The sequence below is a fragment of the Heterodontus francisci genome, chromosome 1 (assembly GCF_036365525.1).
Source record: "Heterodontus francisci isolate sHetFra1 chromosome 1, sHetFra1.hap1, whole genome shotgun sequence".
NCBI lineage: Eukaryota > Metazoa > Chordata > Chondrichthyes > Heterodontiformes > Heterodontidae > Heterodontus > Heterodontus francisci.
Genome location: NC_090371.1, coordinates 37,173,123 through 37,186,156, shown reverse-complemented (window position 1 = coordinate 37,186,156; position 13,034 = coordinate 37,173,123). Strand labels below are relative to the sequence as shown.

Here is a 13,034-nt window from a genome sequence, read left to right as displayed (position 1 = left end):
AGAAAAGGAATAATACTACACAGAAACCCAAATCATGCTAAAAAAAAAACTTGTGTGGCATTTTATACTAATAGCACAAGAAAGGTTCGTCTTCTCCACCACTATAAAAATTACTTTCAAACGTTACAAACAACTCCAAGGACTGTGGGCTTGCAACTAATAAACTTTTTTGATGAAAATGTTTGAACATAGCTAAATTAAGTTACACTATAAGATACTATAATGCAATTCGCACAACGAATTGTTCTTTTGAAGTAGTATTACCTGGAAGGAGGTACGACAACAATATCGAGGAAAAACATGTCTAGGTTCCAGCTGGTCTTTGCATTTTCACGTATTCCCAAGCACGGAAATAGATATTTCAGGAAGAAGCCTAATGGAAATGATGAATTGATCTTGATGAAGGATGTGGATGCATAATTTGCATGTATCATTATTTCTTTGGGCTTTCTTTGTATGTGCATCAGAAACTGCCAAAGGATTTTCAGTTAAATTTCTTTTTAATTTCTAGTCACACTTCAATTTCAGTGTTATGTCTATGAACAGACCTTCCATCTTGCCTGGGCAGCAATGTCGGTTGGTAAATTAGCTTCTGACTGTGGAGATGCAAGTTTGACTCCAGCCCAGACAAATGATTTGAACATTTCCTATCCACACTCACTCCAAGAGACCTACATGAGCTAAATTTGAACATCCCAATTTCATGGTGCATGTGCATAGTGCAAGACATAATTTGGCATGATTGGGGAGTTCAGACCACAAGAATGGTTGGTTGGGACGTAGGTGAGTTACACTGGTGAACGAAAACACATTGTAAGGAAGCTACACACTGCACCTAACCTGTGCCTTACTTGACTTGAGTGCTCTTCATATTAAAATGAGTGCAAAGCATTCAACTCAACAAAATATAATTATTGGCCTTGAAGTGCACAAAATAAAATTCACCATCTGAGGACTATTCAAAAACTTTCTACTTTAATCAGTAGCAATGAGTACAAGTCAAAATCCGTTTTGCTGAAAGCCAAAGCAATTTACATAAATGTGCAAGCTGCCTGTAGAATTTGTTTTTTATTATTCCTTTCACGTGATGCAGACATCGCTGGCAAGGCCAGCATTTATTGCCCATCCCTAACTGCCCTTGAGAATGTGGTGGTGAGCTGCCTTCTTGAACCGCTGCAGTCCATCTGGTGTCGGGACACCCACAGTGCTGTTAGGGAGGGAGTTCCAGGATTTTGATCCAGCGAGTAAGGGAACGGCGATATATCTCCAAGTCAAGATGGTGTGTTGCTTGGAGGGGAACCTGCAGGTGGTCATGTCCTCCTGCATCTGCTGCCCTTGTCCTTCTAGGTGGTATATGTCACGGGTTTGGAAGGTGCTGTCGAAGCAGGCATGGTAAGTTGCTGCAGTGCATCTTGTAGATGGTACACACTGCTTCCACTGTGCGCTGGTAGTGGAAGAAATGAATGTTTAACGTAGTGGATGGCGTGTCAATCAAGCAGGCTGCTTAGTCCGGGATGGTGTACAGTTTCCCTGAGTGTTGTTGGAGCTGCACCCATCCACACAAATGGAGAGTATTCCAAAACACTCCTGACTTGTGCCTTGTAGATGGTGGGCAGGCTTTGTGGAGTCAGGAGGCGAGTTACTCACTGCAGAATTCCCAACCTGCTCTTGATGCCACAGTATTTATATGCCTACTCCAATTCAGTTTCAGGTCAATGGTAACCCCCCAGGATGTTGGTGGTGGGGATTCAGCGATGGTAATGTCATTGAATGTCATGTGGAGATTATTGGATTCTCCCTTGTTGGTGATGGTCATTGCCTGGCACTTGTGTGGCACAAATGTTACTTGTCACTTATCAGCCCAAGCCTGAATGTTGTCCAGGTCTTGCTGCATATGGACACAAACTGCTTCAGTATCTGAGGAGATGTGAATGGTACAGAACATTGTGCAATCATCAGCAAACATCCTCACTTCTGACCTCATGTTGGAGAGAAGGTCATTGATGAAGCAGCTGAAGATGGTTGGCCTAAAACACTACCCTGAGGAACTCCTGCAGTGATGTCCTGGGGCTGAGATGATTGCCCTCCAACATCCAGAACCATCTTCCTTTGTGCTAGGTATGATACGATACTTGGTTTTGGCTCTCCTGGTGCAATTTCTCTCGCTCTCTCCCCTACTTCCACTCATCCCTAGCTCCTCCCAAGGGCCTATAATCTCTGGAGTTTAGAAGAAAGAAGATATCTCATTGAAATGTATTAAATTCTTATAGGATTTGGGAACATAGGCTTGACAGGGTAGATGCCAATAGGCTGTTTCCCTTGGCTGGAGTTTCGAATTAGGGGTTATAGACTCAGAATAAGAGGTCAGCCATTTAGGACTGATATATATAGGAATTTCTTTATTCAGAGGCAATGCTCCCACTAAGTTGTGTGAGTGGATGCGCAGCAACCTAGAAGGTACCACACAGGCCTTGTCCCGTGTTAAATATCACGCGAGTGTGACCAGGCAAAAAAATTTAAAGGTACTATCCACTGAAAAATACTGGCTGCACACAACAACAAAATTTTTTAAAGTAACATTGCTCAAAATATTGTGAATCTTTGGAATTCTCTATGGAATTATCTACCCCGGAGGGCTGTGGCTGCTCAGTCGTTGAGTATATTCAACACCGAGATCGACCGCTGTTTGCGCACTAGGGGAATCACGAGATCTGGCGATATGGTGGAAAGGTGGAGTTGGTGTAGAAGATCAGTCATGATCTTATTAAATGGATGAGCAGGCTTGAGACATCATATGGCCTATTCCTGCTCCTATTTCTTGCGCCTCCCTGCCTCCTTATTAGCTTCACACACTGTCCTGCTTATCCCTCCAGGTGAGGTAGAGTCAGGAGTTCTGCTGCACCCTGATGCAAATAGACCGATGGAGTGATACTGAGCCAGGTCAATGTCACCACACTTGAATATAAACTACAAAAGCCGTCACCTGGAAGGGAACACCACTAATACAAGTGGTCTGTCAAAACTATAATTGGACATGGGTTAAATGAAAGTACGATGCTCATGATTGACAACAAAACCAACATCCTATGGTGCTCACTGGTCACAGAGGCTTCACGTGGACACTGCGTGACCTCAGGCCGCAAATGAACATACGGCCTAAGTATCTGTAAAATAGGGAGTTCGTCCATGGATTGCAGGCTTTACCTCTACTCCTTAGCACTGAATAATTCTAACCTTTACACACAAAGGGAAGGCTGTAAATACTGGACATCTGAGATAAGTACAGAAAATCCATTGCAGGCATGTCAGCAATCAAAAAGACAGACAACTTTTCTCTTCAATCAGAATTGTCCAACTCTAGCATTTTGTTTTATTTCTCTCTTTTAAGTATCCTTTATACATAATGCAATTCTCTCTCCTTACCTCCCCCTCGCACTCTCACTCAGTTAGATCCCCCCTAAGTGCACTCATTTACCGTCATTTTCCCACAGTTCCAGCATGTGGTCTTGGGCAGTAGAGGGAGTCAGAAATCCTCGTTTCCCAAATTGCGAATCGTCAAGACCTTGTCAAATGGTACAAAAGGAATAATAAATGTTCACTTGCAAGTTCATGACAGAAAGAACAGTAAGAATTTGCATTTATATAGCACTTTTCAGATCCTCAGGGTGTTGCAAGTCACTCCAGAGCCAATGAATTACTTTTGAAGTGTAATTATTGTTATGTAGGCAAATATATACACAGCAAGGTCCCACAAACAGCAATGCGATAAAATGACCAGTTAATCCACTCATACCTATTCGATCATAACCAGGGCATCACCAGCAATAGCTTCTCTTGCTCATGTTAAATTCCCTTTTGAGCCTCACCACTTCATATCTCTGCAACTTTCTTAAGCCATACAACTTCTCCACATCCTGAACGCTCTGCTCTTCTGACCTCTTATGAATCACCCCTACCTTCACCCCACCACTGACTGCCATGCTTTCAGCCTCCTAGGTCCCACACTCTGAAATTCCATCCCTAAATCCCTCCTCTTCATTTTCTTCCCTTCCTTTAAACCCACTTCTTTGACAAAGCTTTACAATCACATTTCCTAATATCTACTTGGTTTGCAGTCCATTCTTCAGATTACGCTTTTGTGAAGTATTTTGGGATTCTTTCTATTTTAACGACACAATACAAATTCGGGTTGCTGTTGTTGATCTGTTTCGGTGGTGTTGGTTGCAGGATGGACGCTGGCCAGGACACCGAGAATTCGCTGCTTATCTTCATGCCGTGGACTCTTTTACATCCATGCTAACAGATAAATGGGACCTCAATTTAACATCTAAAGCCACACCGCTGTAAACAAAGCAGTCCATCAGTACTGCACTGAAGAACCAGCATAGTTTATGAGCTCATGTTTTGGGAGTGGGTTTTGAACCTAACCTTCCAACTCAAGAGCTAAGAGTATCACAAGCAAACAACTAAAAGGCACAGAATTAAACAAACTAAATAAAATTGTTTCTCTATCTCCCAGCTTGCTGGTGTAGGAGAAATATTGAAATCGGTAATGCTAAGTATCTTTATGCTAATAAAGGAACTGCTAGTAAAAGACTGAGAATCGGAACAGAAAAAATGCCTGTCATTTAAGCTACAGTCAAATTATCACTTCCATGTCAGTGCAAATAGCTTCATGTACACATCAACAAGAATGCGGCACAGTGGCGCAGTGGTTAGCAACGCAGCCTCTCAGCTCCAGCAACCCAGGTTCAATTCTGGGTAATGCCTGTGTGGAGTTTGCAAGTTCTCCCAGTGTCCGCGTGGGTTTTCACCGGGTGCTCCGGTTTCCTCCCACAGCCAAAGACTTGCAGGTTGATAGATAAATTGGCCATTGTAAATTGCCCCTAGTATAGGTAGGTGGTAGGGAAATATAGGGACAGGTGGGGATGTGGTAGGAATATGGGATTAGTGTAGGATTAGTATAAAATGGTGGTTGATGGTCAGCACAGACTCGGTGGGCCAAAGGGCCTGTTTCAGTGCTGTATCTCTAAATAAAATAAATAAAAATAAAATAAAATAAAGCGATAATATAACTCTGGAGTTAGGTTGACAATTCGACTGTCCAACACATTAAAGAAAGAGCATCCCTAGCGGGTAGTCTCATAACATTGGGGTTTCACATTGGTTGCTGCACATTACTGGCACAGTCGAATCACATTGGAACATTGCGTACACTTCCTGATGGGACTTCTGTGACCTTTATTAAGTTATCTTTTGATACCTTTTAATGTTACCAGGGTGCACTGCTCCCATTCATTCCCACCATCTATGGAATGACATGGTGCACAGTTAAGTTTTAATGCAGATTTACCTCCAATGTCTTCCACAGCTTCGCGTGTATTTTTTTTCCCTTTCACTTTTAAAGCGGCTGTGGGATACGTCACTATTAGTTTGCTGTTGTGTTCCTTCCGCACAATTGCTTTGCCAGCTCTACAGAGAAAATAAATAAGCATTTTTTTGAGTGTGGAACTTCTTTATCACCTATTCTACTTAGCAATCATTATCAATAGTATGTTTGCAAATCCTAATTAAATGTTCTTGAAGGATATATGGAAACTAACAACGGATTGCTTTAGATTTCAGTAGTTTTCCTCTGCATGCTTTTTCTCTCAATATGAATCTGAAGAGGGTATAAATCACCCTACTTTTCTGTCTATTTCTCTCTTTACAGTTCTCCCTGGGCTACACACTTCCTGTTTCCAAGAGCACAGGCACACTTCACCTTGCATGATTGTGTCCAGTTATTAAATCTTTACTGCGAAGATGCTTAGCTTCTCATTAATAACAAAGGAGTGAACACAAACTGTAACCTATATCCTTCCCGCCACCAACTCTCTGGTTCCTTACATCAATGCACTGTGCCACCATAATGTCTTCTTCCCAAGTGTGTCTCACACATACGCAATCACATTATAAGATTACAGATGTTATTTCATCTTTCTGATGACACTTGATACTTTCTTTGGTATACCTTAGGAACAAGTGATTTTTCAAACATGAGCTAAAAACTGCTAATAATTTTCAAAACAAAGTTGACTCAGTAGGAAGGGCCATTTCTCTCCCTCAAATCAGTTTTCTTCCTTGCTGTGTCGTCCAGATTAACTCTTTGCTAGGTGTCTTTGAGCTCTCTGCGTTCTTCCAATTTCTGAAATCCTCTGATGCTTGTCTATCCACCACCTGCTCCTAGATTCCTCCTTAAAACTTCACCACGCTTTTACCATTCCCTTCCCATTTATCATTCCCAAGATCCCTGTCCTGTCCTCTCTACGTCTTCAAAATTGTCAAGCTACCTACAACAGTTGCAAGGTTTCCACACCTATTTAGACACTCCTTCCTGCCGCACATCTCCATATTACTCTCTCAATGAATCGAAGGTTCTTCCTCATTTATTCCTTTGAAATCCCTAACTTCAGCTCAGCAACACACTGCAGGAACAAACTTGAACACTAAAATTAGGAACTTTGAAAAAAAATGAGCACCTTACTACTTTCTGCCTCAAGTTAAATTTCTCTAACTAAATTACTCCTAATAAACGGTTGACCTTATTTAGTTAATAGTAACCACTGGATTCATGTATTGCAGTATTAAACAAGATTGCAATACAGTAAAGATGTAACTAATGGCAAAGTCAAAACCATGCTTGAGAATAAAAATATTTCCCATCAGTTCCCAGTAACTAAGCCATAAAGAACACAAAGGTCCCAAATTTAATTTCCTACTTTGTGCTGAATTATCTGACCTCAGCTGGAACAACAGAAAACCTGCGATATCTGGCCTTGGAAAAGCTGCGTGTCATCTTTACTTTTACTGCTAGTTGCAGCACCTTGTGCTTTTGATCACAGAGCTGCTTCTAGGAGATGGAACAATTCTCTTCACGCATTGATCCTAGATGAGGCTGAGATAACACTGCTAGCAGCAACTGACATGCTGGCTGAGGTTGCAGAAGATTCCAACTACCTTGTTTCTGTGTTGTAGCTTTCCGAGCCTCTTCTTCATTTGCTCCCACCTCTTAGGTGTCCATTAGCAGGACTCAATTATAACCTCATATTAACAGGTAGACTGAAAGGAATGGGGTTCTCCTGCTCTGCTGTGTGCTGAATCTCTGATGATCCTTAATGCCACCTTTATAGCTACTGCCAAAAACATAACGTGGACTAGAAGGCAAGCATGAGGAAATTTGCCAGTCCAAAAAAAGCATGAATGCAGGTTCTATTTCTTAACACGTTAATTGCCTTCAGTCCCAGGAGAAATTACATAAGCAAATATACAACAAATAACTGCATATTCACTGACAGTTACCTCGTGTTTTAAAACCAATTCACAAAGGAATATCACCCCACATTATGAAGATACAATCACTTACTTGCAGTTTGGACACTTTCTCGATTTCATGTAGTTTTTCCAGAAAGCTCCTATTAATTTATCCTTGCAGTCGCTCACATTTTTCACCTTGCAACAAAAACAGATATGATGTTAATGTTAAAATGTTAAGAAATTAGTAGTTGAATAGACTTGCTATCAAGGCAGTACCTTTTTAAAAATTTGCTTGGTTTATTATTTTTCTGTATTTTCCTCATTTCACCCCTCTCTTTTTCCAAAGTGCCATTTGTTTGATGTTGGGCAAGAACAGAATATCCAAGAACAGACCCACAGTCAAAACGCAGATAAAAATAGTCACTTAAACAAAGTACTGGGGGATTGCAACCATCTACAGAACTATACAGAAACTTCCCACTTATGAAGCGGCTTTACTGTAGTGAAACATCACAAGGTTCTTCACAGGAGAGTAGAGAATACACATCCACCAGGAGTTGAGAAGGAGGAAGATGATTTAAGATTTAAGGTTTGGAGGAGGGATTTAAAAGTGGGGAGAGATGTAGCAATGGCTTAGGAAAGGCATTCATGATGGTTCAAAGATTTACTATTGATGAAGGAGTGGAGAGTGAGGTTAGAGTTTGGGGGAAAACACACAATCCAAAGACAGAGGGTGCAAGCTGTGGGGTAGGCTGGAAGAGGTTGACTTCGGGTAAAATAAGGGAAGAAAAACTGAAACAAAACCAAAGTGTTTCCAATGTAGCAACAGAACAAATCGCAGAATGAGAGATCACAGAAACAGAACAGACCAAATCAATTATTGAATCACAGAATTATAACAAGACGCTTACCACCAACTCTTAAAGGCCATTCAAATTTCATGCTATAATGACACAAGCATAAGAGACAACACAACTGTTTTGGGTGTAACACTCAGAATCTCCAACCATTTCTTCCCACAGAAGTTTCTGATTTTAGCTGGGGTTTACAGGAAAATATGCTGAGCTAACTCAAGGTGCATTCTCCATAGCGAAGGAGAAAGTCTTATAGAGTGATTGAAATGATTGAATGCTCGCACACCCAATAAACTCCCATTATAGACCAGCTCTGATAGCAACTGGCTAAGGGAGTGGGGTATAAGTTACTAAGTAAAAGGGAAGAAAGGCAAGGAAAAAAAAATCTTGCTCTTAAGGAATTTACATTCATGATCTCAGGACATCCCACAGGGTTTTACAGCCAATAAAGCTTTCTTTTTTAAAAAAAAAGTGTAATCACTATTCTAAAGTAGGAAAACGCAGCAACCAGTTTGTGCCCAGCAAGATCCCAAAAGCAGCATGATAAATGGCAAGATAATTTGTTTATCCAAGCTACCAGGAGAACTCCTCTGCTCTTCTTCGCCTAGTGATGAGATCTTGCACATCCACACGAGGATCTCTGAAAGATGGCATCTCGGATAGTGTAGCACTCCCTTAATACTGTATTGAAGGGTCAGCCTAGATTACATGCTCAAGTCTCTGGAGCAGGGCTTGAACTCACAACCTTCTGACTCAGAGAAAGGACTGACATCCACCTCCTGTTTGACTCTCCCACTAAACTGCTACTGTTCTCCCAATTTTTTTTTAAGAACAGTCCTCATTGGCCTAACCCTCTAGATTTCTTCGAAATTATGCTCCCCATGTCCACATTCAAATATCTGTAGTACCAAACACAATAGTAAACCTACCACTTCCAACCCTTCTCCAATCAGCAACAGCAACTCTGTTTCTTATCTTACATCGAACAGTTGAATTTGCATACCAAGCCCCTTATGACACATCTTATTGAAAGCCTTCTGAAAAAGGAGTGGGCACATTAGTAAATGTTGGCATGCAGACACTATGTAATCAGTTTTACACCTACTTGTGAAGGTTCGCGACTCAATCGATTGTTCAACACAATAAGAGTATGTTCGTTCAGTGCCGTCTGGATTTCATCTACTGTGGCCTTCGAATTTCTTTCCAGCACCTATATAAAACAGCATCATATCAAACTACAATAAAGAAACATTGAAAATTCCCCTTAGCAAAGAGAAGGTAGAGAGGAGATTTGATAGTGGTGTTCAAAATCGTGATGGATCTGAAAAGAGTAGATCGGGATAAACTGTTCCCACTGGCAGTGGAGTCGTGACCCAGAAGACACCGATTTAATGTGACTGGCAAAAGAACCAGAGGCGATGTGATAAAAAACTCCTTTTATGATAAGGTTAGAATCTGGAATGCACTGCCTGAGAGTGTGGTGAAAGTAGATGAAGTTGTGACATTCAAAAGGGAATTGGCTAATTATCTGAAAAGATTTGCAGGGCTACGGGGAAAAGGCAGTAGAGTGGGAATAACTAAGTTGCCCTCGCAGAGAGCAGACACAGACAGGATAGGCCGAATGGCCTCCTTCTGTGCTGTAACAATTCTATAATTTATGTTTCCACCCTCTTAGTCGCCACTCTGCTGCCACATTTCTTCCCTGAGCCATAGTATTCTCCAAGGTCAGCTGCCAGTGTACAGCAACAGCAGAGTATACAAATACAACTAACTGCAGTGACTTAAAACTGCTCCCCCAGTAGCTTAGCAAGTTTATCCACTGAATACTTTAGACATACAGAGCAAGAAGGTCCCAGGTTCAATCTCTGAGTCAGAGTTATTTACGGCACAGGAGGACATTTGGCCCATCAAGTCCATGCCAGCTCTCCACGGACCTACGTAGTCAGTCCCACTCCCTGACTCGATCCCTGTAGCTCTGCAAGGCTATTTCTCACAGGTGGCCGTCCAACTTTCTCTTGAATTCATTGATTGATTAATTCACCACAGATGGTGGAAGCGGAGACAATCAAGTCCAGATCGTAGTAAAGAAAGTCCTGCATTTATATGGTGCCTTTCAGGACTTCCCAAAGCGCTTTACAGACAATGAAGTACTTTTGAAATGTTGTCATTGTTGTCACCAAAGAAATGCAGCAGCCAATTTGTGCACAGCAAGCTCCCACAAACAGAAGTGTGATGTTGACCAGATAATTTGTTCTAATTATATTAGTTGCGGGATAGATATTAGCCAGAACACCAGGAAGAACTCTCCTCCTCCTCTTCAAATAGCATACAGCAAATAGCAAAATGCCATAGCATACAAGGCTACGGGCCAAGTGCTGGAAAATGGAATTAGGATGATGGCCGGCACACACACGATGGACCGAAGGGCCTGCTTTTGTGCTGTATAACTCTGTGACTCTATGCTTGCCCTGGGATCTTTGAAGCCCACCTGAGAGGGCAGACAGGGCCTTGATTCAATGCCTCATCTGAAAGATTGCACCTCTGACAGTACAGCAGTCCCTCAGTACTGCACTGCAGAGTCAGCCTAGATCTATTTTCTGTGCTCAAGTCTTTGGAGTGGGACCTCTGACTTTTTTTTTTAGTTTATTCGGTCGGGGGATGTGGGCGTCACTGGCCAGACCAGCATTTATTGCCCATCCCTAATTGCCCTTGAGAAGGTGGTGGTGAGCTGTCTTCTTGAACCACTGCAGTCCTTGGGGTGTAGGTACACCAACAGTGCTGTTAGGAAGAGAGTTCCAGAATTTTGACCCAGCAATTTTTGACTCACGGGCAAGATGCTATTGCTGAGCCATGGCTAACACTCGTCAGTAGAGGCACTGCAATTGATATCATACTCAACGTGAGAGTGGAAACTGGTCAGGGACCGCAGTCCTGATTTACATTCAAAAATCCCAGCTAGATGTGCATGTGTAAATTTCAGGTGAGAAGAGCATTGGGCTCAGCTGTGATGCCCTCTGTGGTCAAACAACCTATTGGAATTAACATTGCAAGTTTATAAGTATTGGATATTTAGACAACGCGTCAGCACCCAGCAATGAATTAATGACCAGGATATGGAGGAAAATTGGTGAGAAAAAAGAGAAAACATATTGTCTTTAATCATGTTGCTTTGCATATTGATTAACTCGGCGATAAATGATAACATGATATTTTCATTTATTCATTTGTGGTATGTGAGCGTCACTGGCAAGGCCAGCATTTATTGTCCATCCTTAATTGCCCTTGAGCAGTTGGTGGCGAGTTGCCTTCTTGAACTGCTGCAGTCCACATGGTGTGGGTACACCCACAGTGCTGTTCAGGAGGGAATCCCAGGATCCCAGGACTTTGACCCAGCGACAGCGAAAGACAAGCGGTATAGTTCCAAGTCAGGGTGATGTATGACTTGGAGGGGAATTTTTCAGGTGGTAGTGTTCCCATGCATCTACTTCCCTTGTTTTCCTAGGTGGTAGAAGTCGCAGGTTTGGAAGGTGCTCTCAAAGGCGCCTTGGCAACAGTAGCATAGCGGTTATGTTACTGGACTAGAAGTCTACAGGCCTGGTATAATGCTCCAGGAACGAGTTCAAATCACACCATGGTAGTTGGGGAAAATAAATTCAATTAATTAAATAAATAAATAAACTTGGAATAAAAAGCTAGCATCAATAATGGTGACCATGAAGTTACCGGATTGTTTTTAAAAAAAGCATCTGGTTGACTAATGTCCTTACCCAGTCTAGTCTACATGTGACTCCAGACCCACAGGAATGTGGATGACTCTCAACTGTCCTCTGAAATCACCTAGAAAGCCACACAGTTGTATTGATGAACAAGTCTAATAAGAATCTATTTCAGTGTTGTTGGCCAGGACACCAGGAAAATGCCTCTACATCGAATAGTATCATAGGATCTTTCATACTCATCTAAGCAGGCAGATGGGACTTCAACTTAAAGTCTCATTTAAAAAGATGGCACCTCCAACAGTGCAATACTCCTTTAATACGCACTGAAGTGCCAGCCTAGATTCACTACTCTCTGGAAAGGGGCTTGAACCTATTGTTACGACCTCAGTGAGACCATTAACATTAAAATATGAGATATGAACCCCCAACTGAACTAAAAGAAATCCTCTTTCACTAAAACATACTTTGTAAGCAGCTGGTACCCCAAATTACAAAGAAAGGTATTTTCTTTACTTATTAAAACACTTGAAAACCTCATACCACACTTATACGTTACACAGTCCTCTTTGATCACGAAATCTTTCCGGTAAAAAGTCCCAAACTCCTCCCAGTTGCAATGGATTGCATCTCCCAGACCTTTCTCAAAGTAAATGTGCTCTTCGCTCACTTCTCTGAGCACTTTTGACCTTCACATCCATAAATAAGGTGATTTCTGGTAATCTTTTTGCCTTTTACTTCTCTGTGAACCTCGACTTTCAAAACAGGTTCAAGTCTTCACAGCCTTTTGCTGTATCTTCTGAGAGCAGGTGTTTGCCCTCCCCCTCTCTCTCTCTCTCCCTTGAGGCTATCACCGCCGGCTGTCTTCCTTTTTACAGCCTGTTCTTAAGTTACAAGTGCTGGTTTCCTTTCTTACAGTCTGTCCTGACTTCAGAAAATCTGTTAAATTTATGTGGAATCAAAGTCAATAGCTCCTTGTCCAAAATGCAAAGTCCAGATGTCTGGTTTCAACTCAGCCACCCAGGCTTTTCAATGTTTCCAGGTATTAACACCTGCCCTGCACATTTGCATCCTCGGAATCACTGACTCCTTGTTAACGATCTGAAAGTCTGGAAGGGTGAAGCCCATGGTTTTCAGGTTACAGCCCTGCAGTCTGTTTTTTAAAAAG

General features: G+C 41.9%; 1 protein-coding gene across 1 annotated transcript in view; it reads right to left on the bottom strand.

Moving 5' to 3' along the window:
- Window positions 1-13,034, bottom strand: part of polr1a (RNA polymerase I subunit A) — a 149,576-nt gene that overhangs the window by 122,988 nt on the left and 13,554 nt on the right. Inside the window, exons 4-8 of the mRNA XM_068029319.1 lie at window positions 9,256-9,360; window positions 7,406-7,491; window positions 5,354-5,472; window positions 3,476-3,562; window positions 265-373 (exon numbers count right to left, since the gene is read on the bottom strand). Coding sequence (XP_067885420.1) covers window positions 265-373; window positions 3,476-3,562; window positions 5,354-5,472; window positions 7,406-7,491; window positions 9,256-9,360 — 506 coding nt within the window. The remainder of the gene's footprint in view (window positions 1-264; window positions 374-3,475; window positions 3,563-5,353; window positions 5,473-7,405; window positions 7,492-9,255; window positions 9,361-13,034) is intronic.